The sequence below is a fragment of the Mirounga leonina genome, unplaced genomic scaffold (assembly GCF_011800145.1).
Source record: "Mirounga leonina isolate KUSES-001 unplaced genomic scaffold, KU_Mleo_1.0 Mir_170, whole genome shotgun sequence".
Classification (NCBI taxonomy): Eukaryota; Metazoa; Chordata; class Mammalia; order Carnivora; family Phocidae; genus Mirounga; species Mirounga leonina.
In genome coordinates this window covers 943969-968739 of record NW_023270433.1, presented here as the reverse complement: position 1 = coordinate 968739, position 24771 = coordinate 943969, and the positions used below count along the sequence as shown (strand labels likewise).

The window sequence follows — 24771 nt, the reverse complement described above, 5'->3', positions numbered from 1 at the left end:
GCGGTGGGAGGACGCTGAGAGAGGACTCGGGACGCGGTGGGATGACGAGGAGGCGGCCTTGGGACATGAGGGTGAGGGGACGAGGAGAGATCAGGACCGGTGCGTGTCCCTTGGGTCTCACGGGCCGCCAAACCCCCTCTAAAGGAGCCCGCCACCGTCCCCGCTGCGCACTCCGCCTCCCAGACCCCGCTAAAAAGGAACTGCTCTGTTGGCTGGATTTAATCACCACCCACTCCCGGTTCCCAGCTCCCTGTTCCCCTTTAAGGGGGACCGGCGTGGCCTCAGCGTGCAAGGAGCTAGATTGCCATTGGCCAGTCTGTGCCGCAGGTGGGCGGCACGATTGGTTGAGGCTCTGGGCTCGAGCAGCATGCCCCCGCGCGATTGGGCACGGACTCCTAGAGCCCGCCTCTTGCACGGTTGACTCAACCCGGGATCGCTGGGGGAAGGGCCGCGGTCTGCAGGGGCGGGCGGGCTGTGGGGAACATGGCGGCGGCGGACCTCGCCCAGATCGCCGATGTGGACATCGATTCCGACGGCGTCTTCAAGTACGTGCTGATTCGAGTTCATTCGGCGCCACCGTCCGAGGCCCCGGCCGGGGAGAGCAAGGAGATCGTGCGCGGCTACAAGTGGGCCGAGTACCATGGTGAGGGCGGAGCCGGAGGGCGTTTTCGGGGCGGGGCTGAGGGCCGGGGCGGGGTCAGTCGGCTAAGGGGCGTGGTGGGGTCGGGGGCGGGGCTGAGGGGCGTGGCGAGAGACGATCCTGTACCAGGTCTGAATCTGGGCTGGCTCAGGGAGTCAGGGTCCTGGAGGGCAAGGGGCTGCCATGGCCCGACCCCTGTCTCCTAGTCCCAGCGCTCTTGCCCGGGTGCACGCCTTCCTCCCTTTCATGGCGTCCCAGCCTGGAGGGGCTCCTCTCCTGCAGAAGGAGCTGCTCAGAGCTGGAGCTTCAGATGCCCAGGTCCTCCGAGGGCCATGGCCGGTGCTGAGCTACCTTCCCTGTCCCAGCTGACATCTATGACAAGGTATCGGGCGAGATGCAGAAGAAGGGCTATAGTTGTGAGTGCCTGGGAGGCGGGCGCATCTCCCACCAGAGCCAAGACAAGAAGATCCACGTGTATGGCTACTCCATGGTGAGCCCACAGCCCGGGTGGGGGGTTGAGAGACCAGCTCTCACAAGCACTCGCTGCCCTGCACCCCGGAGGCCTGCAGTGCTGGGGGTTCTCTGGGCTGTCTCAGCTGCAGACCCCTCCCTCCAGTGGCTTGCCCATTTCCCACGTGCCTGCCCCCCCAGCCACAGGGGGCCATGTCCTGTTCCTACACCAGGCCTGGCTGGGCCATCACTGCCCTCCAGCTCTTGGAGACAGTCAGTTTTGGGGTGAAGCTCAGAAGCCCCTCCCTCTGCCTTCTCCAAGCCACAGTGGTTACCCCGTCTCTCTTGGCACCTGGGATAGCCCTCTAGCCCAGGGCCCACCCTCAAGGACTGCTCACCTTGGCAGCCACCTTTCCTCAGGAGAGCTCCCTGGGGCAATCAGGGAGGGATGGCCCCGTGTGGCTCCACCCGGGGACCCCTCCCCAAGCCAGCTCCTGGGTTTTGCTGCTGATGGACGCCCAGAGCCAGGATGGGGCTGTAAGATTGGCTTCTCTCTTCAGGGTTATGGTCGTGCCCAACACTCCGTCTCCACTGAGAAGATCAAAGCCGTGTACCCTGACTACGAGGTCACCTGGGCCGATGACGGCTACTGAGGCCTGCCCAAGGGGCCAGCTGTACCCCCTGGCCAGGCGCTGGAGACCAACACCAGCCTGGCCCAAGTGCCCCGGCTTACCTCACCCACAGGAATTAAAAATGTTATCACCCCTGCTGTTCCCCAGATGCTGTGTGTCTTGATTTTTCTGCTTCCCAGTCACCCCTGGGGATCCCTGACTAGAGGGGGTGGGTGGCAGAGAGCCGGGGGTGGCCCTGGAAACAGCGGGGCCCCTGCTGGCTGCCCCACACCCGGCTCCACATCTGGGGGCCCCAGGGAGTGGCAATGCACGGTCAGCCCTTTGCGGTCTGATAAGGGGGCCCCTGCGCCACTGCCCCCATTTATGGCCTGATTGCTCCTCCATATGGCTCCTATGTCCAAGGACATCTGGTAGGAGGCTCTTCGAGCCCTTGAGCAAGGAAGTAGCACCAGGTCCCTCGGGGCCAGCTGATACCAGTGTCCCCGCGTGATCTGCTGTTGGAGGTCACACGTGACGTGACCAGACCCCTTCCAAGACCAGGTCCCACGGCACCTGACCCACAGCCACAGGCCCCTGCTCAAAGTAAACGGCTGAGGCTTCAGACTTGGAGCTGGGAGCCCCCTTCCCAGGACCCCCTCCCCTCCTCCCAGTGCAGGGCTGTGGGGGACCAGCTGTGGCAAGTGGATGTAGTACAGGGGAGGGGAGAGCCAGGCACGGCTAGCGGCTGTCCTGTGGCTCCCCGTGAGCATGGGTGCCATCTCGTGGTGCGTGCCTTCTGTGAGCTCACGGGAGCCTCCCGGTCGCCGCTCCAGGCAGGCGCTATTGTGACCACATGCCACCGATGAGGAGACAGGTCTGGTAAGGCAAGCTCCGGAGGTCCCACCGTGGTCAGTGGCAGCCAGACCCTGGGGTGTGTGCCTGGCAGCCCCCAGCCGCACTGCCCGGAACGGTTCTTGGATAAGTGTCATTTAGCCTTGAATAAGCCAACTGGAAGCCACAGACTGGGCTCCGGAGAAGGATGAAGCCCCTGGTTGCTTGGGGCAGGGGCCCGGGGGGCACGGTGTGCATATATGGGGCTCCTGCTCCGAGCTCTGGGGGACCCCAGAGCCTGACGGGGTCGCCGCAGCGCCTCCCCCACCGGGCCTCCACCAGGCAGGCACGACGACTGCGGCCCGACCTTTGGTCTGAGGGAGCTGGGCGGGTGGGAGGCGACCTGGGCCAGGGGCCCCTCTCCTGGACACTTTTACAGCCGGATGTTCATCCTCATCAGCACGGGGTGGGGCCTGCTGATGGGCCGTGGGTACAGAAGGGGCCAAGGCCCCACTCTCCAGTTGGAGCAGAGTCAGCCTGTGGGGCCACAGACAGATAACTGGGCAAAATAGCCATAGGCCGCCCAGCGCGCACACCGTTCGCTCCCCCCGGCCCGGCCATGCCTCTGCCTGGCCACCTCCTGCCTGCCCTGGTCCTGCTCGTGGGTGAGTTGTCGGATCTGGCTGCTGAAGCCGGGTCAGCCATGGGCACAGGTGCCAGGCCTGCAGGGGAGGAGGGGTGCAAGGCCCTGGGTGAACTTGCGGGGGGGGCGGTTGGCAAGACAAGCCGTTGGGAAAGGGGCAAGAATTCTGCTTCCTCCAGCCCCCAAAGTCCACAGGTCCCAAGGCAAGACCCTAGTCCACCACTCTTAGACCAAATGGAGCCTGAGGAGGGGGCAGGGGCACCCTCCTGGCAGCCCCTCCAGTTCCTTATTGGGCCCTGGCTCCCCTCCTGGGGGGCTGTCCCATGGTGGGGGCCCTTGGTCCCATACTCACATACCCACCGCCATCCCACCACGCAGCCACCCTCTCCCAGGCCAGATGTACTCTGCCTGGCCCCGACTGGGAGCCCCGGGTGGCAGGACCCAGCCCCCTCCCCACCTGACCTCTTGGCCCGGGCCCCAAAGCAGGAGACCAACGTTGTGGGTTGCCTGGGAGTGGGAGGTCACCCTGCCTCCAACCACCTGGCTGTCTCTCTGCTAGCAGCTGGGCCCCCAGGCTGGGCCTGGATCCCCAACAACTGCAGGGCCCCCCGCGAGGCCACGTGCAACTTCGTGTGTGACTGTCCAGGCTGCTCCGAGGAGACCCAGTGTGGTAAACTGGGGCTGGGCGGGGGGCAGGCAGGCCCACCCTCTGCAGGCAGCCGCTGACCCCCCGCTCTCCAGGTTACCACGGAGCCTCGCCCGCCCTGGGCGCCCCCTTCGCCTGCGACTTCGAGCAGGACTCCTGCGGCTGGCAGGACATCAGCACCTCAGGCTACAGCTGGCTTCGAGACCGGGCGGGAGCTGCCCTGGAGGCTCTGGGGCCGCGCTCAGACCACACTCTCGGCACGGACCTCGGTGAGGCCGGGCGGGTCTCCGGGATGCCCCCTCCCCTCTACTCCCGGCCCCGTGTCCTGACCTCTCTGCTGGGCCAGGCTGGTACATGGCTGTTGGCACCCACCGTGGGAAAGAGGCCTCCACCGCAGCCCTGCGCTCCCCAATCCTGCACAACGCAGCCCCCACCTGTGAGCTGAGGCTCTGGTACCACGCGGCGTCTGGAGGTGGGTGCCCAGGACCCCGCTGCCGGGTGGCGGGTCCTGAGGGGAGAGACCCAAAAGTTAGGAGGGCGGCTGCAGAGCCTGAGAGATCACCCCATAGGAGGGACAAGCGTCCTAGGGCAGGGCACAGCCAGCAGGCTGGGGGAAGCCCTGGGGCCTGAGCCACCCCAGGACCCCCCCATTCCAGATGTGGCTGAGCTGCGGCTAGAGCTGACCCACAGGGCTGAGACCTTGACCCTGTGGCAGAGCTCCGGGCCCTGGGGCCCAGGCTGGCAGGAGCTGGTGGTGGCCACTGGCCGTATCCAGGACGACTTCCGGGTAAGCTGGGCGTGGTCTGGGTGCTGGGGGCAGCAGGGAGGGTCTGAGCCCAGACGTAAGTCCTAAGGACCCCACTCTTTTCAGGTGACCTTCTCTGCCACTCGAAATGCCACCCACAGGGGCACCGTGGCCTTGGACGACGTGGTCTTCAGGGGCTGTGGGCTGCCCAGTAAGGTCCCCCTGCCATGGACCCACACCTGGGGGGGGGGGTTAGCAGGAGCCCCTCACCTGCTCACTCCCAACTCAGATGGTCTTGAGCCTCTCCCCCAGCTGCCCCGGCCCCAAGGTTTGGGGTCACTGTGATGGGCTGCCCCTCCCCCATCTCAGCTCCCCAGGCACACTGCCCCCCGGGGCATCACCACTGCCAGAACATGGCCTGTGTGGAGCCTCACCAGCTATGTGACGGGGAGGACAACTGTGGGGACGGCTCAGACGAGGACGCACCGGCCTGCCGTGAGCTGGAGGGGCTGCTATGGACCATCCAGAGAACGTGGTGGGGCGTGGGGCGTAGGGCGGGCAGAGAGGCCCTGCTGGCAGTCTGAGCACACCCCGCCCCCCCCCCAGGCCACTACACGGCCACGGACTTTGAGACGGGCCTGGGCCCGTGGAACCACTCGGAGGGCTGGGCCCGGAACCACAGTGCCAGTGGCAGGCCACGAGCCTGGCCGCACCGCGACCACAGCCGGAACAGCGCGCACGGTGAGGCCCGCCGGGGACACGGGTCCACACCCACCACAGCCCCGCCAGCCCGGCCCACACCTGTCTCTCCCCAGGCTCCTTCCTGGTCTCCGTGGCCGAGCCCAGTGCCCCCGCTGTCCTTTCCAGCCCCGAGTTCCAAGCCTCAGGCGCCCACAACTGCTCGGTGAGGCGGGGGGGGACACAGGGTGGCCTGTCCCGGGGGCCCAGGCTCGCGGGTCTCCCTGACCTTCCTCGGCTTCTTCTCAGTTAATCTTCTATCACTACCTGCATGGGTCCGAGGATGGCGACCTTCAGCTGTTCCTGCAGACTCGGAGCCCGGGCTCCCCCCAGGGCCCCGTCCTGCTGCGCAGGCGCCATGGGGAGCTGGGGGCCGCCTGGGTCCGAGACAGGGTCGACATCCAGAGCGAGCACCCCTTCCGGGTGAGGCTGGAGAGAGCAGGGGCCGGGGTGGGGGGGCACGTGGGAGGTCTGGAGGGCCCCCACAGGTGGGGCAGGGGAGCTCGGGGGGCTGGCCCCATCGCTTCAGGCCGCCCCAGCAGGAAGCTGGTTTGCTTGTTGGTGAGCTCCAGGAGGGCGCCCCAGGGAAGGGGCGGTCACTTTCACAGCCCCTCTTGCAGGGCCGTGTGGGGGGCGGTGACCAGAGAGGGTGTCCAGTGACATGGAAAGTACGAGGCGGGGAGAGGGAGGCTGGAGGGAGCCGACCTGGGCAGCATGGAAGGGAGCTGGGGCACGCCCTGAGCCCCCTGCGCCCTCAGATCCTGCTCACTGGGCACACGGGCCCGGGCGGCGTCGTGAGCCTGGATGACCTCATCCTGTCGGACCACTGCCAGCCAGTCCCAGGTGGGCCTGCCGAGCCCCTCCCCCCGCCGGAGAAGCGCCACCCCTGCCCGCCTGAGCCCTGTTCTGCCCCCACAGAGGGGTCCGGCCCGCCTGCTGGGCTCTGGGCCCCCGCCCCCCAGCCTCAGGACTTCTGCGAGCCAGGACATCTTTCCTGTGGGGACCTGTGTGTCCCCCTGGAGCAGCTCTGTGACTTCCAGCAACAGTGCCAGGGGGGCGAGGATGAGCAGGAATGTGGTGAGGGGCGGCTGGAGCCGGGGAGAGGTGGGGCCCTCTTGGTCCGTACCCTCCCCGCTGCCCCTCAGTGCGGGCTACCGTTCCAGGCAGCACGGACTTTGAGTCCCCCACGGCCGGGGGCTGGGAGGATGCCAGCGTGGGGCGGCTGCAGTGGGGGCGTCGCCGCGCCCAAGAGAGCAGAGACCCTGGCTCGGATGCCAGCGCGGCTGCTGCTGGTGAGGCCCATGGCCGCGCACCGTGCCCACAGAGGGCTCCCTGCTCCGCCTCTTCGCACTAGGGCATGTGTCTGCGTCGGGGGTCCCTGGCAGGAACTGGCTCTCAGAGGCCTCACTCTTCCTCAGGGCACTTCCTGTCCTTGCAGAGGGCCTGGGGACAGCCGGCGGCGGAGGCCCGGGTCCTCACTCCTCCCCTGGGCCCCTCGGGCCCCCGCTGTGAGCTCCGCCTGGCTTACTATTTCCACAGTTACCCCCAAGGTACCGCCCTGAGGCTGACAAGAGCTCCCCGATGCGCCCTGGGGAGGGTGGCGGTGGGGCGGGCCAGGTGGACCCACCGTGACCCCCTGGGCCAGGCTTCCTGGCCCTGGTCGTGGTGGACGGCAGCAGCCGTGAGCTGGTGTGGCAGGCCCCGAGCAGCAGCAGGGGCTGGAAGGTGGACAAGGTCCTTCTTGGGGCGCGCCGCCGGCCTTTCCGGGTGAGGAGTACAGCCTGCGGGGCAGGGGGTTCACCGAGCCAGGCCTGACTTAATAGCCGCCTCCCCTGTGCTCTTTATGAAGCTGGAGTTTGTTGGCCTGGTGGACTTGGACGGCCCTGGCCAGCAGGGCGCTGGAGTGGACGATGTGGCCTTGAAGGATTGCAGCCCCGTGACCGCCACTGAGAAGGACTCAGGTCCCAGTCCCTACCCAGGGGCCTCCCACCCAGACCACCTAGAGGGGCCCCCGGGAGCCCCCCCCGAGGACGAGTCTCCACCCTCTCAGGACTCAGAGCGGCCGCGGTGCTGGGGTGTGCTGACCCCCCACCGCCCGCCCGCAGAGGTCTCCTGTAACTTCGAGCGGGACACTTGCGGCTGGCACAGCGGCCACCTCACAGATGCCCACTGGCGCCGAATCCAGAGCCGTGGCCCCGGGTACGACCACACCACGGGCCAAGGTAGCGCGGGGCACCCAGGCCCAGGAGCAGCTCTCAGACTCGGCGGGGGAGGGGAGCGCGCCCACCTCGGGCCAAGACCCTCCCGGACGCTGGCATCTCTGCAGCTCAGCCCTGTGTCCCCACGGCAGGCTACTTCTTGCTCCTGGACCCCACGGACCCCCCGGCCCGGGGCCCTGGTGCCCACCTGCTCACCCAGCCCCAGGCCCCAGCAGCCCCTCAGGAGTGTCTCTCCTTCTGGTACCACCTCCACGGGCCCCAGATCGGTGAGTGACCTTGGTGCTGGGCAGGGGCTCCCCGTTCTATCTCTCCCGAGCCCCCGAGGAGGGGTGGGAAGCCACCAGGAGTGGGGCTCTGGTCCCCTCCTACCCTCCCCTGCATCTAGGGACACTGCGCCTGGCAGTGAGGCGAGAAGGAGAGGCAGAAACCGTCCTGTGGTCGCGAACCGGCGCCCACGGCAACCGCTGGCTCGAGGCCTGGGCCACCCTGCACCACCGGCCGGGCTCGGGCGCCAAGTACCAGGTGAGGCCCCGCGCCGGGCGGGGCGGGCGGGCGGGCCAGGCCCCCAGCCGCTGACGGCCTCTGCCCCCAGCTGGTGTTCGAGGGCCTCCGTGACGGCTACCACGGCACCATGGCGCTGGACGACGTGGCCGTGCGGCCCGGGCCCTGCTGGGCCCCCAGGCGGTGCTCCTTCGAGGACTCGGCCTGTGGCTTCTCCAGCGGGGGCCGAGGCCTCTGGACACGCCAGGCCAATGCCACGGGCCACGCCTCCTGGGGCCCCCGCACTGACCACACCACAGAGACGGCTCAGGGTACGCAGCAGGGGTGAGGAGGGGGAGGCAGGGGGAGTCAGACGCAGGCTGACATTGGCACCTCCCAGGGCACTACATGGTGGTGGACACGAGCCCACAGGCCCTGCCCCGTGGCCACGTGGCCTCCCTGACCTCAGAGGAGCACCAGCCTCTGGCCCAGCCTGCCTGCCTGACCTTCTGGTACCACCTGAGCCTCAGAAACCCAGGTGAGGGGCTGCAGGGTCTCCCCAGGCCCCCATGCCCAGGCTGCCCGGGAGCCCCCGAGCGGCCGTTCCCTCCCCGCCGCTGCTGACCGAGGCTGGCCACGCGGTGTGGCAGGCACCCTGCAGGTCCACGTGGAGGAGGCCGAGAGGCGTCAGGTGCTCAGCGTCAGTGCCCACGGAGGGTTTGCCTGGCGCCTGGGAAGTGTGGACGTGCAGGCCGAGAGGGCCTGGCGGGTGAGTGTGGGGGCAGCTAGCCTTCTCACCTTCGAGGGCTGTCCAGACTGCGCGAGGCGACCCTGCCCTGTGTCTGCCCAGGTGGTGTTTGAAGTGGTGGCCGCCGGCGTGGAGCACTCCTATGTTGCGCTGGATGACCTGCTGCTCCAGGACGGGCCCTGCCCCCGGCCAGGTGGGGAGCCCCCGGCCTGGTGGGGAGCCCCCGGCCTGGGCCCGGCACCTGCTAGGACTCGTGGCCGGTACCAGCTCCATGCCCACCCCAAGATGCCTGGCCCAGGCCCCGGCCCCAGCAGCGGGGATGCCCCCGGAATAGAGAGGGGGAGTGGGGGCAGCCCCGCTCACCTGCCCGGGTCTCTTGCAGCTTCCTGTGACTTTGAGGCTGGCTTGTGTGGCTGGAGCCATCTGCGCTGGCCCGGCCTGGGAGGGTACAGCTGGGACTGGAGCAGTGGGGCCACACCTTCTCGCTACGCCCAGCCCCCTGTGGACCACACTCTGGGCACAGAAGCAGGTGGGTCTGAGCCGGGAAGGGGGCCCACCAGCCCAGCCCATCCAGGCTCCCATCACACTCAAAGGTCACGGGTCGGTGGGGTCAACTCCATCCACTTAGTCCGGAGCCCTGCCCTCTGTCATTTCCAGGCCACTTCGTTCTCTTTGAAACGGGCGTGCTGGGCCCAGGGGGCCGGGCAGCCTGGCTGCGTAGCCAGCCTCTGCCTGCCACCAAGGCCTCCTGCCTCCACTTCTGGTACCACATGGGCTTTCCAGAGCACTTCTGTGAGTGGGGCCGGGCCGCCAGCGCCTGGGTAGAGGAAGGAGCCGGGGCCGGGGGCAGCCGTGCCCCACAGGCTTGGGGCACTGACCCGCCCCGGCCCCCTGCTTGCAGACAAGGGTGAGCTGAGGGTGCTCCTCAACAGTGAGCGGGGCCAGCTGACCGTGTGGAGCACGGGCGGGCCCCTGCGGCACCAGTGGCTGGAAGGACGGGTGGAGGTGGCCAGTGCCGAGGAATTCCAGGTGAGGCCCGGCGGCCCAGAGCTGGGGACCGGGGCCTCAGGCAGGGCCGTCCTCCTCCAGCCCACGCAACCCCTTCTCCCTCCTCGTCAGATCGTGTTCGAAGCCACTGTGAGCGGCCAGCCAGCCCTGGGGCCCATCGCCCTGGACGACGTGGAGTACCTGGCCGGGCAGCGCTGCTGGCCGCCCGCATCCAGCCCGGGTGAGCCCTGCCCAGGCCAGCTAGCCTTGCTCGGGACCTCGGCCTCTGTCGGGCTCAGCAGCTCGCGGCCCATACGGCCGCCAGCGGCCCTGCTTCTGGCCCGAGAGGCCAGGAGAGTCACCCAGGCCGGGCCCAGCACCATCCCCTCCCTACCCCACTGTCCCCTCCCCCTTTTTTTTAAAGATTTATTTACTGAGAGAGAGAACAAGCCGTGCAAGAGCGGGTGAGTGGGGGGGAGGGGCAAAGGGAGAGAGTCTTTCAAGCTGACTCCCTGCTGAGCGAGGAGCCCGATGCCAGGCTTGATCCCATGACTCCGAGGTCAGGACCTGAGCTGAAATCAAGATCAGACACTTAACCGATGGAGCCCCCCAGGCACCCCATCTCCTCCCCTTCTGTGCTGGGCCTCCCCTCGTCCTTGGTCCCTCGGGAGCTAAGCTGGGTCTGCATCCCCGTCCTGGCCTGTGCACTGCATGCTGTCACTCCTGGGAGGACCGGGCGGGGCGGGGGCTGACCCTGGAGGAGGTGCCCGGTCAGGCCAGAGACCACCCCCAGCCTGCTGTATCTTCATGACAAAGGGGCGGGTCTAGTTTGGGGCTATGGCCCCCCAGGTCTGAACAGAGCAGCTGCCTGCCAGGTCCCCAGCCTTCCGCCTACTGGGGCCTCAAGGATGGGCCATCCCATGTGTCCTTGGCTGTCGGGGTAGGGCTGACAGGCAGGGCTCGAGTCCTGGGGCTCACATGCCCCATGGCCCACAGGGGAAACGGCATTGGCCGTGTCGGTGCCAACCATGGTCGGCAGCGCCCTCCTTGCCCTCGTCCTCCTGGTGCTGCTTGGACTCGTGGGACGGCACTGGTTGCAGAAGAAGGGGGGCTGCCCATCCCGGGGTGAGACGGCGGCTGCGGCCCCGGGCTTCGACAACATTGTCTTCAATGCGGTAGGAGCCCCTGGGTGGGGGCAGGCGGGCAGGGGAGACCGCAAACCCCCTCCTGGCCTGCCCTGCCCGACCGACCGGGGCTGCACGTGTGGCTGCCTCCGTCACCCACCTCTCAGAAGCGCCCTCTTCCCACCTAGGATGGCGTCACCCTGCCGGCTTCGCTCTCCAGCGACCAGTAATGACCCAGACCTGGCTCTTCACACGAGCATCCTGCATCCCCCACCCTGTCAGCCCCAGCCCTGGGAGACCTGCCCCTCCCCCAGGACACACTGAGCCCCCGAGCTGTCAGCCGGCACAGAGACTGTCAGCCACGTACCTGGGGATGGTCCTCACCACCAATAAACGCCCTGGACTGTGAGGGCACCCCCACTTACTGGCTGAGGTCTGTGCATCCTGCTGTCGGCAGGAAGGTGGGCTCTTGGGGATCCCCAGCTGAAAGGATGTGCTGGGGGTACCTCCCACATGTCTCAGTGATTCAGGTGACAGGTAACAGGCAGGCCACACAAGACAGGACCAAGGGCCAGACACACCAGAGACAGACACAGTGGGACCCTGATAAGCCCGTCCCAGGCCTGGCAGGCACCCCAACACTCAGGTGGCCCAGCCCGCCCCGTGGGACCCTGACCCGAGCCCTGTCCAGCCCCTGCCTTGCTGGGTGATTCTGCATCTGACTTAGGACACGTACAGGTGACAGACTAAGTAGCAAACACTTCACCGGCTGTAAGGTGGCGTAGAACTGGTCTGAGGGAGGATGCTCTGCTGTGTCTACGGTTCTAAATAAAGGTCCCATGTCTGCTGTCCCATGGTAAATATCCTGTGTCGTAAGGGACGCCATGTCCACCATCCCATGGTGAAGTCCAAGTGGCCCCCAGAATGACGTGTCTCAAAGCAGAGGTCACTCGGTGCCCTCGTGATGCTGCTGAGAAGGCCACTGACCTCACGGGCTCGGAGAATGAAGGCAACCCCCGTCTCTGAACGGTCAAGGCCCCTGGTGTGCCCACATACCCTCCCCGCCTAATAAAATGGAGCAGAATCTTTCTAACCCGGGGAGGGTCCCCCTGGCCATGCTGTCCTGGGGAGGGGGCGGGTGACATCCACACCCACACAGCCAGGTGCTCCCCTCCTGCCTGCAGGGAGGCTCCCCCGCCTTGCCATCCCGGCCCACTGGAGACTGCAAGCCAGGGGAGCACACGGGTCTGGAGCCCAGAGGCCCACGCCCTTGTCTGTCCCAGCAGCCGGGAACAAGGACGCAGCGCTGCAGAGGTGACCTTCCCGGTCCCTCAGGCACCCCGGGGCATGTCGCGAAAACCGTGTCTTCCCTACTCTGTGGGCCAGAGAGGCGCGCTGGGGGCGTAACAGACTGCGCTGGACAGCAATGACTCTCCGCCAGCAGGAAGGACAACAATCGTTTATTGGCTTCTCTAAAAGCCGGACTGAAGACGGCATCTTCTCTTCCGATCAGGCCGCCCCACCCCACAGCCCCGCCAGCGTGAGGTGGTCCCACTCAGAGCTCCCCGGGGAGCCACCCTGAGACTGGGCAGACACCGGGGATGGGAAGGAAAAAAGATCAGGAGAAGCAATACTTTGCAAGGTTTCGTTTGTTTGACAGCAGGTATGGGTTGAGGGGGTTCCTGGGCAGGGCTAATGCCCCGCGTTCCGCTCGGCCGCGTGAAGAGACCCACGCTGGCGCTGGTGGTCAAGGGGAACCAGCCAGACGAGATCAGCCGGAACGCACTGATTTCGAGGCTTTGTGTTCATTTCGCCCTTGGCCCCTTCTCAATCGGCTTCCCGATATCCTTCCCCCGGAGCTTGAGGCCTGAAAGAGCCATTGGCCCACTCATCGCCACAGCGGCCCCTCCGGGACCGAGAGGCAGCTCGGTGCCACAGCGCCCCCACCCATCATCTCCCTTCCTCCACAGGAAGGAGCGGCGGGGAGAGCGGGGGGCCGAGGACTGCCCCCCACCAGTCCTGGCTGGGGTCAGCCCACTGTCAGTGCACCTGCTAACCTTCCAGGGTAGCCCCTCCCAGAACTCGGGCTCCAGCGCTCCAGGAGCTCCATGTGCTGGGTGCCTCACTGCCACCAGGGGAGGGCCACCGAGCCCTTTGTCCATGGGCTCAAAGGGCGCCGGCCAGCAACAAAGGGGGGGACAGAGGAGACGTGAGAGCCAGGGTGGGGGAGCGGACGACACTCAGGCAATGCACTCAGGAGTCTCTTAAGGGCCTGGAGAATTCTGCGACCTCGGGGGCCTGCCTGTGCTCGGTAGCTGCCCTGCAGCTGGTCAGGAGGCAGCAGCGGAGACCCGATAAAGGCTACAGGACACTCACCGATAGCTCTCTCGATTTTGCCCAGAACCTGGTTATTGGGAATGGCCCGTCCGCTCTCGTAGTCTGCAATGACTTGCGGCTTTTCGTTGATTTTCTAGAGATGTATTTTGCGCACAACAGTTCAGTAAGAGCAGGCCACAAAACTAGCACAGAGCCGAGGGAGTCACCACATTCTGGGACAACACGCGGGCCAAGGGCCTGACGGGGGCAGCCCTCAGAGGCCCTGGGGTCTCCACACTACAGAAGCCACGTCACACTCACGAGAAAGTGACAGCTGGCCTGATACGGCTTCCCCAGAGAATGCCAAGGCCAAGGGCAAACAGAAGCCTCCCCAAGCTGGGCTGCGGTGCCTTCTGAACACCGACCTCCCGCCTGCCCGACCGCAGCCTGGGAGGAAGGGACCCGCCATGCTCACCGTTGCCAAGTCCTTCTGAGTCAGCCCCTTGCTCTGCCGGCCCTGCTGGATCACCTTGCCCACCTCCAGGGTCACCCGGTCATGGTGCAGCTCCTCAGTCTCCCGGTCCAGCTTGGCCGTGTTCTTGGTGATCGAATGCTGTTTGTTCTGGCCAGCGGCCCCTGGACCGGCACGAGGCAAAAGCACAGCACAGGGTTTGCCACAAACCAAAAGAGAGCCATTTCAGAATGCGAACCAGGCCCAACAGGCGCCCTGTGCCAGGGTGACCCGGGAAGCCAGGCGTCCAAAACACAGGGAACCCCATGGGCTTACGAGCATGGGGCACTAAATCTTCCAGTCAGTTCCCTCCTGACTACGCCCAGGAAGGCCGCCGCCGACAGCCGTCCCGACACACCCCGGGGCACGGTGCGCGTGCTCTTGCCTGCTGCAGAGAGAACCCGAAAGCACACGGCTGTTTTGTGAGGAAGCATGACTACTCACATTTCTTGGAAGTCTCCACATCCTCTCCTCGTCTCTGAGCTGCTAAGATGGCCTAGAAAACGTGGACACAGTTTCTGGTCAAAATCAGATCCGGCAGCGCCTGCAGACACCCCTGCAGGCTGCTGTCAGCTGGTCAGTACGCTGCGAACATCGGGGCCTCTGCAGCCCAGGTGGCCTGGCCCAGAGCTCGTGCCCTGAAGCTCTGTCCAAGACGGACAAGTGAGGCCAAGCCTAAAACCCAAGCTCGGGACACCTGGGTGGCTCAGTCGGTTAAGCGTCTGCCTTCAGCTCAGGTCACGATCCCAGGGTCCCGGGATCGAGTCCCGCATCGGGCTCCCTGCTTCTCCCTCTGCCTCTCTCTCTCTCTCTCTCATGAATAAATAAATAAAATCTTTAAAAAAAAATAAAAATAAAAAAATAAAACCCAAGCTCAGTACGCAAAACCCTCTGCCACCAAATACCCAGGCACCTGTCCACGAGGCGCTACGCGGGAAAACCCAGCCCGCTTCTTCGCCGCTGAGAAACCCATGCTGACGACAGATCCACTCCTGCACAGAGCCACACCCACACCCCCAAACATCGCCAACCAGACCAACACCCTGTGCCCTCCATCTGCCAAACGTTAGTAAGATGTATTTCTTGACGATTCCAACGCCTCAGAAAAGAGACTGGGGCCGAGCTAAGGGTGCTATGTCCAAAGACGCTTTCTACGCGTGTTCACTCGACTCCTAGCTTGTAACTGCCAAGTTTCCTTGGGGAAAAAAGGACAGTGAATTGGGTTCTAACCCTGCAAGCGAGCAGCTCAGGGCAGGTCAGTGAATGCCCGTCTCTGGGGCTGCAGCTAGTCCTGGGCCAGACCCGCAGGCCCAAGGCCTCCTGAGGGTAGAAACTTAGCAGGGGTGGTCACTGACCCGCCCCTCCACACTTACACTGGACTCACACGTGAACTGTGGACAGGTTAGCCAAGCTACGAACCTTCTGTCCCTCTCAAGGCATGTCAACCACACTCCAACGACCCAGAAGCAGAGTCCACCTGTGCCCTGGGTCTCCAGGCCACTTGGCGCAGGGACAGGGAACGCCTAAAACCCCAAACGGGCCTCAGTGACGCTCCAGAGCCAGCTGCAGACCGGCCAGGCACCAGCGCAGGAGACCTTGGGCGTGCCCATACTGCCTTGCAGCGCCTTCCCTCTGAGGTCCTCCCCCTCAACCTCCCCTGGGCCCCTGCTTGCCCCATCCCCGCTGTCACTGGCCACAAGTCCACCCTGTCCCCATTCAGAGCCTCTCCGACCTGGGCCTTACCTAGGCCTCCCTGCCAGGCCTGCATCGCTGGCCCCATCCTGGCGCGGCCGGTCCACGCCCCCACCACTTTCCTCCCGCCGTCCTCGCGGCACCCCGACCGGTCCTCCCATGCCCCGCGCGGCCCCTCCCTCTCCCTGGTCCCTGGCCCTCTCCCCCAGCCTACCTCTGTCGCACACTGTCCCCGCTCGGCCATTTTCCTCGCCCGGGTCTCCTGTCTCCCATCCCTGGCGCCACACCCTCACTCAGGCCCCTGGCTGGTCCCCCGGCCCTACCCAGCCCCGCTTCCCACCCTCATCCCAGGACCCCTCCGCGGACCCCGGCCCCGCCCGGCCCCCAGCCCCCGCGCGCACCCCCGGCCACAGCCCCGCCCCGCCCCGCGGCCCCGCCCCGCGGCCCCCGCCCGCCCGGCCGCCCCGAGGCCGGGGCCCGCACGGCGCCGCACCTGCTTGGACTTGGCCTGGGCGGCCGTGGGGCCCTTCTTGCGCAGCACCGTCACCGTGTCCCAGTCGCTCTCGGCCATGGCGGGCAGGCAGGTCCGGCGGTCCGTCCGGCGGCTCCGCGGCAGCTGCTCGAGACCCGGCGACGCGACGTCCCCTCGTCGCTCGGCCGCTTCCGGCGCCGGCCGCCGGCCCGCCCCCGCCTCCCCATTGGCCGGCCGCCCGGGGGGGCGGGCACTTCCCGCGGCTCGGGGCCAATCCGCGCCCGGCTCGTCCAAGCGAACGCCGGGCGGCGCGCGCCGTGGGCGGGAGACGTCAGGGCCGTGCGCGGCCGGGGCGCGGAGGGGGCGCACGCGGGGAGCCGGCGGGGGAGGCCGCGGCGGGTCGGGGGCCCTCGGAGGACGGGGAGTGGGGAGGGGGCGCAAGGAGGGGGGAGGGGGCCGGGGGCCCCAGGAGGAGGGGGAGTGGGGAGGGGCCTTGGGAGGGGGCGCAAGGAGGGGGGAGGGGGCCGGGGGCCCCAGGAGGAGGGGGGTGCGGTGAGGGCCGCGCAGGGGAGAGGGCGCGGGTGGGAGGGGCTGCGTGCTCGGGGGAGGGCGCCGGGGGCGCGCCCCGAGGACCCGACCGCCGGAGCCCCGGCCGCCGCGCGGCACTGGCGGGCCCGCACCGTGGGGCCCCGGGTCGGAGCGGCGCCTTCCCGGTCCCGGCGGAAGGGGCGGCGGAGGAGCCTCCCTGGACTTGGACTCCGTTTCTCTCTCGTGCTCCGTTTGCCACCCTGCGCGCGACCTGAAGCTCGGTGTCGCTTCAGTCGTGGTCACGTGCTGCACAGATGTTGGGGGCAAGGGTGGGTGCGGGTTTGGTGGGGCCTCAAGCATATGCGATTCGGGGAAGGGCGCTCTAAGAAAAAAATGTAAAACGGTAAAAATAAGGTTAGTTACGAAAGTTAATATTTTTGTATGATGTGTATAGTTTGTATAACGTTAAAAACGCTTTATTTTACAACACGGTCGTATTTCACAGTTATTTTATGGTAATATGTAAAAAGAAATGTCAGTACGTTTTTAAAAAGCTGACAGACCCCACAAGCATCACAAAATTTTGGGAAAAATAACATTTGTATGAATTAACAAGTGCATCTGTTTAATACTTTTGCTCACATTTTTGGCTGTATTCTCTTTGAGCGCCACATCATGACTTTGCAGAATTGTTTTATGAAAAAACAGGACTATTCAGACATCTCCCTAAGGCGTTTGATAGAATTTGTATTTGTTGGTATTGATGTTCTTGGGTAACACTTGGGGCTTTGCATAGATGCTCCTACAGGTCTGTGCTCCACAAACACAGGAATTCTGATCAATGCAATCCCCATCCAAAAAGAAAAAAGGTATATGGTGTATTAAATTGTATATTCTGCTTTATGAAACCATTTATCAGAGGAGACAAGTGTTGGGGAGAGCCAAGCCCTATGCTCCCAACTTGCAGATTCATTTCTGGTTCATATCACAAGTCTTGTTTCTTCTTCACTTCCACATGCTTACGCTGTGCAGGTGGGTAATTCGTGGCCATAGAAGACCTACCCACCCCAGGAAAGGCAAGCAAGACCGAACGTCATAAAAATATCCCATAAACCCCAGCTAAGTGCATCCCAACTCAAGGTTGCCTTAGTGGGTTCCCAAAAGCGCTTGTGGTCACTCCAGTGGGCGCCAGAAAGAGGGATAAAGGAACAGCCCATCTGGAAAGAGGCAGTGGTTTCAACCAATTGTGGTTAAAATAAGTCCACAAATTTCGGGCGCGTGGGTGGCTCAGTTGGTTGAGCGACTGCCTTCAGCTCAGGTCATGATCCTGGAGTCCCGGGATCGAGTCCCGCATCGGGCTCCTTGCTTGGCAGGGAGTCTGCTTCTCCCTCTGACCCTCTTCCCTCTCGTGCTCTCTGTCTCTAATTCTCTCTCTCAAATAAATAAATAAAATCTAAAAAAAAAAAATAATAAGTCCACAAATTTCACCAACATTTGGCCGTGTGAACCCACTGCTGGGATCTCGGCAAGGGACGTTGCGTCAGCTCCATGGTGTTGCAACTGCCCTGCTTGGCTCAGACCCAGAGAACCTGTTCTCTTAGACTTCGGTGTCCTCTGTCCATGCAGGCATCTGCCATCTAGCCTTTGGTCAGCAGCCACTGTGCCCGTCAGGAGTCGGGCACACTCTCTGACCAGAACACGGGTGATGCAGGTGTCTGTAGCCCCCCAACACCTAGGCTCACCTGTGCACACCCTCTCCTGGCTCTGGGTGCTTCCCGTTTCCTCAGCGCCCAGGGACGAGTAGCCTCGGGCGCGGACCTGCAGCAGGTGTCACAGAGAACCAGCTCTAGGAGGCCTGGCACGCCGTCCATATTCTTTGTGCGTCGTTGACAGCGGGCAGTGTACCGGTGTTACCCGTTCACCTTCACACGTGGAGACGAGAAAACCGTTCTAAAGCCTTCTGGAAGACCAAAAAACCAGTGATTTCTGTATTTCTGAGATAAAGCTTAAATGTTGTATCCCTAATGAAAAGCTAGCATTCAATGTTATCAACTAAAAACTGTCTAGGAGCGCCTGGGTGGCTCAGTCATTAAGCGTCTGCCTTCGGCTCAGGTCATGATGCCAGGGTCCTGGGATCGAGCCCCGCATCGGGCTCCCTGCTCGGCGGGAAGCCTGCTTCTCCCTCTCCCACTCCCCCTGCTCGTGTTCCCTCTCGCTGTGTCTCTCTCAAATAAAATCTTAAAAAAATAAGAACTGTCTAGTAAAATCTAATAAATGTGAGCATCTGCGTAGCTCACGAAGGAGGGATTTTTCACACATTTAGGGACTACGCACGGTTTTGGTGGCAGACAGACGGTAAGGTGTTTCCGTGATTCCATTTCCTGGCAGTCCGGCCTTGGTGGGAGCCCTTCCCCCTCCAAAGCATTTTTTGTTACTGTGGTAAAATAACACTTAACATAAAATCACCGTCTTCACTGTTTTTGAGCATGCAATTAAGTAGTATTAGATGCACCCAGGCTGTTGTGAAACCATCCCCATCCTCCATCACCATGCCTTCCTTTTGTAGAATTGAAGCTCTGTCTCCCTTCACTAACTTCCCATCCTGCACACCCCCCACCCAAGCCCTTGGCAACCACCATCCTACCTTCTGCGATTTCAGCTCCTCTAGGGACCTCCAGTGAGTGGAATCCTACAGTATCTGCCCTGTTGTAACTGGCTCTTTCAGCGTGTCCTCAAGGCTCATAGGTTTTACAGCAGGTGCCAGACCCTCCTTCCTTTTTATGGGTGAATACTATTCCGTCGCATGGACTTTCCGCATTCTGTTCATCTGTCCATCCATGGACAGGGCCTGCTTCCCCCATTAGCTCCTATGAATAGGGGTAGAATTTCATGATGTGGCTTTCTAACCCAATCATTTGCTCAGAACTTTGGGCCCTCTAAGTTTAGAAAATAGCACCCTTCAGTTTGGGGATATTTTCTTGTGCTATTTCTTTGATAACGTCTTGCCCTCTCTTGTCGGCTTTCACTCCCAGGAACCCCTGTCGCTAAGATGTTAGAGTCCGTCACTGAGACTAATGTTCTTGTTTCTGTTTTTAAATTCCTTTTCAGGGGCGCCTGGGTGGCTCAGTCAGTGGAACATCTGCCTTCGGCTCAGGTCATGATCCCGGGGTCCTGGGATCGAGTCCTGCATCGGGCTCCCTGCTCAGCGGGGAGTCTGTTTCTCCCTCTCCCTCTGCCCTTCCCTCCCACTCATGCTCTCTCATTTTTAAAAGATTTTATTTATTTATTTGACAGAGAGAGAGACACAGCGACCCTGGGATCATGACCTGAGCCGAAGGCCAACGCTTAACGACTGAGCCACCCAGGCGCCCCCAAAAAATCTTAAAAAAAAAATAAAAATAAGAATAAAAAAACCCAAAAGAGACTACATCAGTGCAGTGACAGTGCTTGAGTTACTGTCCAGCTGCTGAAACGTCTGGAAGCCATGAGGATTGGCTTTGGTCACACTGAGACATGGACCGAATCACAATTTCTAGAATGTAGCGGAAGTGGCATTTTTGGGACTCCTACCAAATGTATGCTGCTTAAAGTCATCCCTAATCTGGGGCTGCAAGTGAAAGGAAATTACCGAAATTAAGATCAATAAAAAGTGTTCTTTTACCAGCAATGAGCAAAAATAGATGGGCAAATATGGCTGGTTGTGTACTGATCACGACAAGGAGAAAAGGATGGATCATGACAAAATCGTCAAGTTTGCAGACACTGAGCCTTAAAAACAGAGACTGGGCTATAATACTCACTACTGTGAAAAACTTACATGTGGGTACAAGTATTCCCTTGTTTTTGAAAAAATACAACAAAGTAAAGAAAATTTTAATCCATCATTTTTTCCTTTTTTGTACTTTCTATTGAATGTATTTCCTTTTTTTTTCTTTCTTTCTTTTTTTTTTTTTTTGCTGGCACAATTCTGTATGTGAAGGTCAGACAAAGAACATTTTTGCTGCTTTGTTTTCTGGCCACTGTCGTCCCTGAATATACCTCGTGCTGTTTGGACTTAGAAGGATCCGTCCATCTAGCCATCAGTGAGGACGGGAAAGGCCCGTGTGCGGGAGAAAGCAGGGCTGTCACCCCGGGAGGGAGCACGGGAGACTGGACTGGGCACTTCAGCCCCGGTCAGCTTCAGAAGTAGGACCCCCGAGATCAAGCCAGGAGCAGGGCATCCGCGGATGGTCACTGGGAGAGAAGGGAGGCCAGGGGGCTGGGGGGGGGGGGGGCTGATGGGTGTGGCCTGGGGTCTGGGGAAGCTAGGACGGACGGTGGACAGGTGGTAGGACCAGGGTCGGAGGTCCCAGTTGGGCTGAAGGATGCTGGGGTCCTGGACCAGGGTTAAAGCCAAACAGGTGGGAGCCCCATGGCACAGGGCAGCAGTGGTGGACCCAGGAGAGCCCGCCATGGCAGGGTGGAGGAGAGACACTCGGAGGGCCACTTGGAGCCTCCCAGACACGGGGCTGTGGACCTTGGCCAGGCGATTAGCTTGGCGGGTCCGAGTGTGAGCAAAGCCACCGCACGGTTTGCAGGTTTGAAGTGAGGCGGTCAGAGCAAAGTCCCTGCAGAGAGCTGGTGCGTGCTGCCTTCAGGGCCCGGCCGGCAGTTCCGGCGGAGGCCAGCAGAGGGCGAGCGCGGACTGGATGCTGGGTTCATGTGGGAAGGGCCGAGGAGGGCCAGGAGAGGGGCAGTGGGGTCTGGTTCCAGAGGCGGCCCTTGGGACCTCAACTCTGTGCAGCCATTAGTTACCGGATCATGCCTTCATCTGTCCAACAAGAACAAGCCAGGAGCTGAACCCCAAATGAGGCCAGAGGGACCACTGACTTCGGGGGACCCACATCTGGGGGAGGAGAAAAACTCACAACCTGATTGTAGCCACATGGGGTGAGGGGTCGGGGAACCCTCTTAACACAAGGCCACCAGCAGAGAGACTCATCTTTATCTGGAGACCTTGAGACCTGCAGAGGGCCCAGGGAGGTGCCAAGTACCTGGGAGAGGCAGGGAGCTGGTCCCAGTGAGGGCTGGCGGGCGCAAAGGCCCCGGGGCCAGGCCTGCCTGGGAAGCAGAGGCTAGGGATGGCCAGGGCAGCCTGGGCATTTTTTTTTTAGGTGATCTCTACGCCCAACGTGGGTCTCAAACTCACAACCCGGAGATCAAGAGTCGCATGCTCTACCGACTGAGCCAGCCGGGTGCCCCCAGCGTGGGCATTTTTAATTCTGCACGTGAGGCTGTCACCTGGGCCTTTGGCTCTGGGGTATGGTCTGGCATTGTGTTCTGAGGCTGGCTGAAGGGAGGTGGGTGTTAAATGGAGTAGGGAATCTGAAGAGTTTGCTTCTGGGTGGGGGAATTTGGGGTGATCTTTGCTTTCTTCGTGGTACTCTTCTGTGTTTTCCAGAGCTTCCGAAGTGAGCTTCTGTTGCTTAAAACACAACTGTTTTCCAAGCAGTAAGATCATCAGGTGGGGTGCTGTATAGTGAGCATGCCCCTCCTCTTCCCTCCTCTCCGCTCCTATTACTCTCCATGTGTCTCTCCAAGTCTACAGACAGTACGAATGGGCACGGAGACAGCCGTCCACCTCTGCCCACAGAGGACGCTCCCGCACATGTCGGTCACTGCCACGCGGTCTTCTCCACCAGCAGCGCTCACCATGGGCTCACACTGCTGGGGGCCAGCTCGGGGCTGGCCCTTCAAGACGGGGGCCTGGCTTCCTCCTCCCTGCCCTTCTGGGACGCCCCCAGGATGGGCCTGCCCCAGCACTCTGTTTCTCACCTCACCACCCTGTGTGTTTCTTCTTTTTGAGGGGGTTGCCCTGGGGGAGGGGCCACAGTGGCTGTGCACTCTGTGGGGGCGGGGGGAGCCCCTTCTGGCTGGCCTTCTGGAAAGGCACCGTCAGATGACTGCACAGTGAGAGCGAGACCAGCTTCCTTCAGAAGCTGCAGCCCCGGGCTCACCGTCACATGTCTGGGAAATGAGCGGAGGAGAAGGCTGGGCTGTTAGGGCAGGAGCCGGGGTGTGTGGGGTGAGGGAGCCCATCCTCGCGGGGCAAGCCCTGCCAAGCAGGGGTCCCTCCTCCGGGGACAGAACTGGGCACACGAGGGGCATCCTGTGTCCGGGGTGCTGCCGGGGGTGGGGGGCTGGGTCAGCCTTCCTGCCTGTATTCCCAAAGGCCTGAGTGAGGAAAGGACAAGAGGTGAGGACCTCTGAGGGGGGGGGCGGTCATGCCCTATTGGGAGAGGAGGTGCAGCAAGCGTTCAGAAGCATCTGGGGCACAGGGGATGCCATGGGAAGGGGGAACAGAAGGGGTGGGGGCAGACTGCCTGCCTCGAGAGCCATCGGGCCATCCGGCAGAGCGGGTGCAGGAGTCCACAGGCCCAGCGGGCAGCTGGTGGGCTCTCCTGCGTCCACAGCAGCGTGGACCCCCAATGTGCAGCCAGGCCCATGCCTCTCTCTGGGGGGCACTGAGGCCCAGGACAGCGGCCCTCTGCTGCCTCCAAGACCCCAGGCTTCAGGGAGCAGTGGGAGCATGATGTGGGCCCTCCCCGGTCTGCTTGGGGCTGCCCCAGGCCCTCCCCAAGCCCTCCCACTGTGGCTGCCTTGCGTGGAGTTTTGCTTTCTTTTTGGCAGGAAGGAACCTGAGTGGGAATCCCCTGAGCTGCCTGACGACCAGAGTGAGTCACCCCTTTCCAGCCAGCCAGGACTGAGGTGTCACCCGGTCTGAGCTGGTCAGTGGGGGCGGGTCGGCCACTTCCCAGTCTGGGCTGGGCTGGGGCTTCCTCTCCCGTTCTCAACTCTGCATGCCTCAAAGGCCTGTCACCAGAATCAAAGTTTTAAAAAATGTGTGTGTGAAAATCCTCGGGAATGGCAAAGTCAAAGAGCATCTTCCTGCTGAAACCACTGGCAGGTACTTTAAGATCGGCCCAGCCCTGCAGGCGCCGAGGCCTGCAAGTGGCTGCCTGCCCAGGAGGCAGGAACTTTGCGAGGGAAATCTCTTCTGGACTCGGGGCCACATGGTCCCCAATCCTGGAAGAGTGGGGTGTGCCACTCTCTGGGAGCTATGGCACAAAGGTAGGCGGACAGCCTCCCGATTTCACCCTGGAGGAAGGGGGTGGAGGAGGGGCCGCTGCTGCAGATAACCTCCTCTTTGTAACAAGAACCATTTCCTGCCCAGCTGCTGGTGGGCTCCCAGGACAGCCCTGGCCTCCCGGACGCTGGGAGGAGCTCACTTAGTTACGGGATTTGAATGAAACTTCACTGAGCCTGTAGGTTGGACTGGGGATTTGCTTGTGGCAAACTCAGCCTCGAAGTTCATGGAACCCGGCCGCTGCCCGAGTTCTGTCAGAGGAAAGGCAGCCTAGCGGTTGAATCCAAGGATGTGGCACTTTGGAAAGGGGAGTTCGGACTCCAGACCAAGTAACGCTTATGCACGATGCCAGCATTTCTGGACCAAGCGTGGAGCACTTAAATCACGTCACTTCAAAGCCTGCCTCTTGGGGCGCCTGGGTGACTCAGTCGGTGAAACGTCTGCCTTCGGCTCAGGTCATGATCCCAGGGTCCTGGGATCGAGCCCCGCGTCGGGCTCCCTGCTCGGCGGGGAGCCTGCTTCTCCCTCTGCCTGCTGCTCCCCCTGCTTGTGCTCTCTCTCAAATAAATAAATAAATAAATAAATAAATCTTAAAAAAAAACAAACAAAACAAAGCCTGCCTCTTTTTCGGGTTTTTGCTTTAAAGAATTTATTTATTTATTTGACAGAGAGAAAGAGAGCACACGCAGGTGGCGTGGTAGACAGAGGGAGAGGGAGAAGCAGACTCCCCACCAAGCAGAGAGGCAGGGAGCCCCATGCGGGGCTCGATCCCAGGACCCCGGGAGCACGACCCGAGCCGCACGCAGTGGCTCCAGCACTGAGCTCCCCAGACGCCCCTGTTCGTGGGTTTGCCCCATCCCACAACCGTTCCCGTTGCTAGATGACCCCCTCGGAGTGGGCTGCTGCATGGGGCTGTGTGACGGGGTAAAGAATCCCAGCTCTCTGAGTCCTCGTTTCTTTTTTTCCGAAATACAGTGAGCACTTGCCACCTGTGAACACTAGTATGAGACGAGACAAGATGCTCTTTGTCGGATACTTAGCGGAACCCGTGTTCAGTGAGAAATAGTCTCCTTTGGTAGGTGGAGCAACAGACCCGCCTCGGGTCACACACACAGAGGCAGAGATGGGGTCAGCAGCACTCAGCGCTCTTTCTCTGCCAAGACCACTGCCTTGTTTCTAGATGTTCGCGCGTGCCACATTTTATGTGTCTGGAGGCCCTAAGTTGTGCGTTTTTAGCTCTGTTTGGTGGAAAAGTTCACCCAAC

At 62.5% G+C, this 24771-nt stretch overlaps 3 protein-coding genes across 4 annotated transcripts; 2 read left to right on the top strand and 1 right to left on the bottom strand.

Annotated features, from left to right (window-relative positions):
* The first annotated feature begins 322 nt into the window (after window positions 1–322).
* PHPT1 (phosphohistidine phosphatase 1) lies at window positions 323–1870 on the top strand. Its single transcript, XM_035016636.1, has 3 exons — window positions 323–643; window positions 1006–1130; window positions 1651–1870. The coding sequence occupies exons 1-3, from the start codon at window positions 484–486 to the stop codon at window positions 1741–1743; spliced, it is 378 nt and encodes a 125-aa protein (XP_034872527.1). The 5' UTR covers window positions 323–483; the 3' UTR covers window positions 1744–1870.
* A 1281-nt stretch (window positions 1871–3151) lies between these two features.
* MAMDC4 (MAM domain containing 4) lies at window positions 3152–11092 on the top strand. Its single transcript, XM_035016555.1, has 26 exons — window positions 3152–3197; window positions 3738–3845; window positions 3917–4090; window positions 4168–4293; window positions 4478–4608; window positions 4693–4777; window positions 4936–5061; window positions 5173–5307; window positions 5382–5470; window positions 5554–5727; window positions 6063–6381; window positions 6468–6596; window positions 6723–6854; window positions 7410–7526; window positions 7655–7789; window positions 7909–8045; window positions 8116–8335; window positions 8404–8541; window positions 8654–8772; window positions 8854–8944; window positions 9134–9280; window positions 9409–9543; window positions 9653–9780; window positions 9871–9979; window positions 10735–10913; window positions 11051–11092. The coding sequence occupies exons 1-26, from the start codon at window positions 3152–3154 to the stop codon at window positions 11090–11092; spliced, it is 3471 nt and encodes a 1156-aa protein (XP_034872446.1).
* Window positions 11093–12303: 1211 nt separating this feature from the next.
* On the bottom strand, window positions 12304–16055 carry EDF1 (endothelial differentiation related factor 1). Of its 2 annotated transcripts, none has more exons than XM_035015417.1 (5): window positions 15875–16055; window positions 14134–14185; window positions 13654–13814; window positions 13239–13332; window positions 12304–12729 (listed from the first exon to the last, which is right to left on the bottom strand). In XM_035015417.1, the coding sequence occupies exons 1-5, from the start codon at window positions 15950–15952 to the stop codon at window positions 12668–12670; spliced, it is 447 nt and encodes a 148-aa protein (XP_034871308.1). In that variant the 5' UTR covers window positions 15953–16055; the 3' UTR covers window positions 12304–12667. The 2 variants fall into 2 exon arrangements, with proteins under 2 accessions (XP_034871308.1, XP_034871309.1); XM_035015418.1 differs by lacking the exon at window positions 15875–16055 and adding an exon at window positions 15596–15640.
* Window positions 16056–24771: the final 8716 nt, after the last annotated feature.

Bases quoted from the DNA above. Each gene is read 5' to 3' on its own strand.
- PHPT1 (XM_035016636.1), top strand. From the start codon at position 484: ATGGCGGCGGCGGACCTCGCCCAGATCGCCGATGTGGACATCGATTCC. The intron at 644-1,005 runs GTGAGGGCGGAG...TCCCTGTCCCAG, and splicing joins CAAGTGGGCCGAGTACCATG to CTGACATCTATGACAAGGTA. The intron at 1,131-1,650 runs GTGAGCCCACAG...TTCTCTCTTCAG, and splicing joins ACGTGTATGGCTACTCCATG to GGTTATGGTCGTGCCCAACA.
- MAMDC4 (XM_035016555.1), top strand. From the start codon at position 3,152: ATGCCTCTGCCTGGCCACCTCCTGCCTGCCCTGGTCCTGCTCGTGG. The intron at 5,062-5,172 runs GTGAGCTGGAGG...CCCCCCCCCCAG, and splicing joins CGAGGACGCACCGGCCTGCC to GCCACTACACGGCCACGGAC. The intron at 5,471-5,553 runs GTGAGGCGGGGG...GCTTCTTCTCAG, and splicing joins CAGGCGCCCACAACTGCTCG to TTAATCTTCTATCACTACCT.
- EDF1 (XM_035015417.1), bottom strand. From the start codon at position 15,952: ATGGCCGAGAGCGACTGGGACACGGTGACGGTGCTGCGCAAGAAGGGC. The intron at 14,186-15,874 runs GTGCGGCGCCGT...CACGTTTTCTAG, and splicing joins CCCAGGCCAAGTCCAAGCAG to GCCATCTTAGCAGCTCAGAG. The intron at 13,815-14,133 runs GTGAGTAGTCAT...GTGCCGGTCCAG, and splicing joins TGTGGAGACTTCCAAGAAAT to GGGCCGCTGGCCAGAACAAA.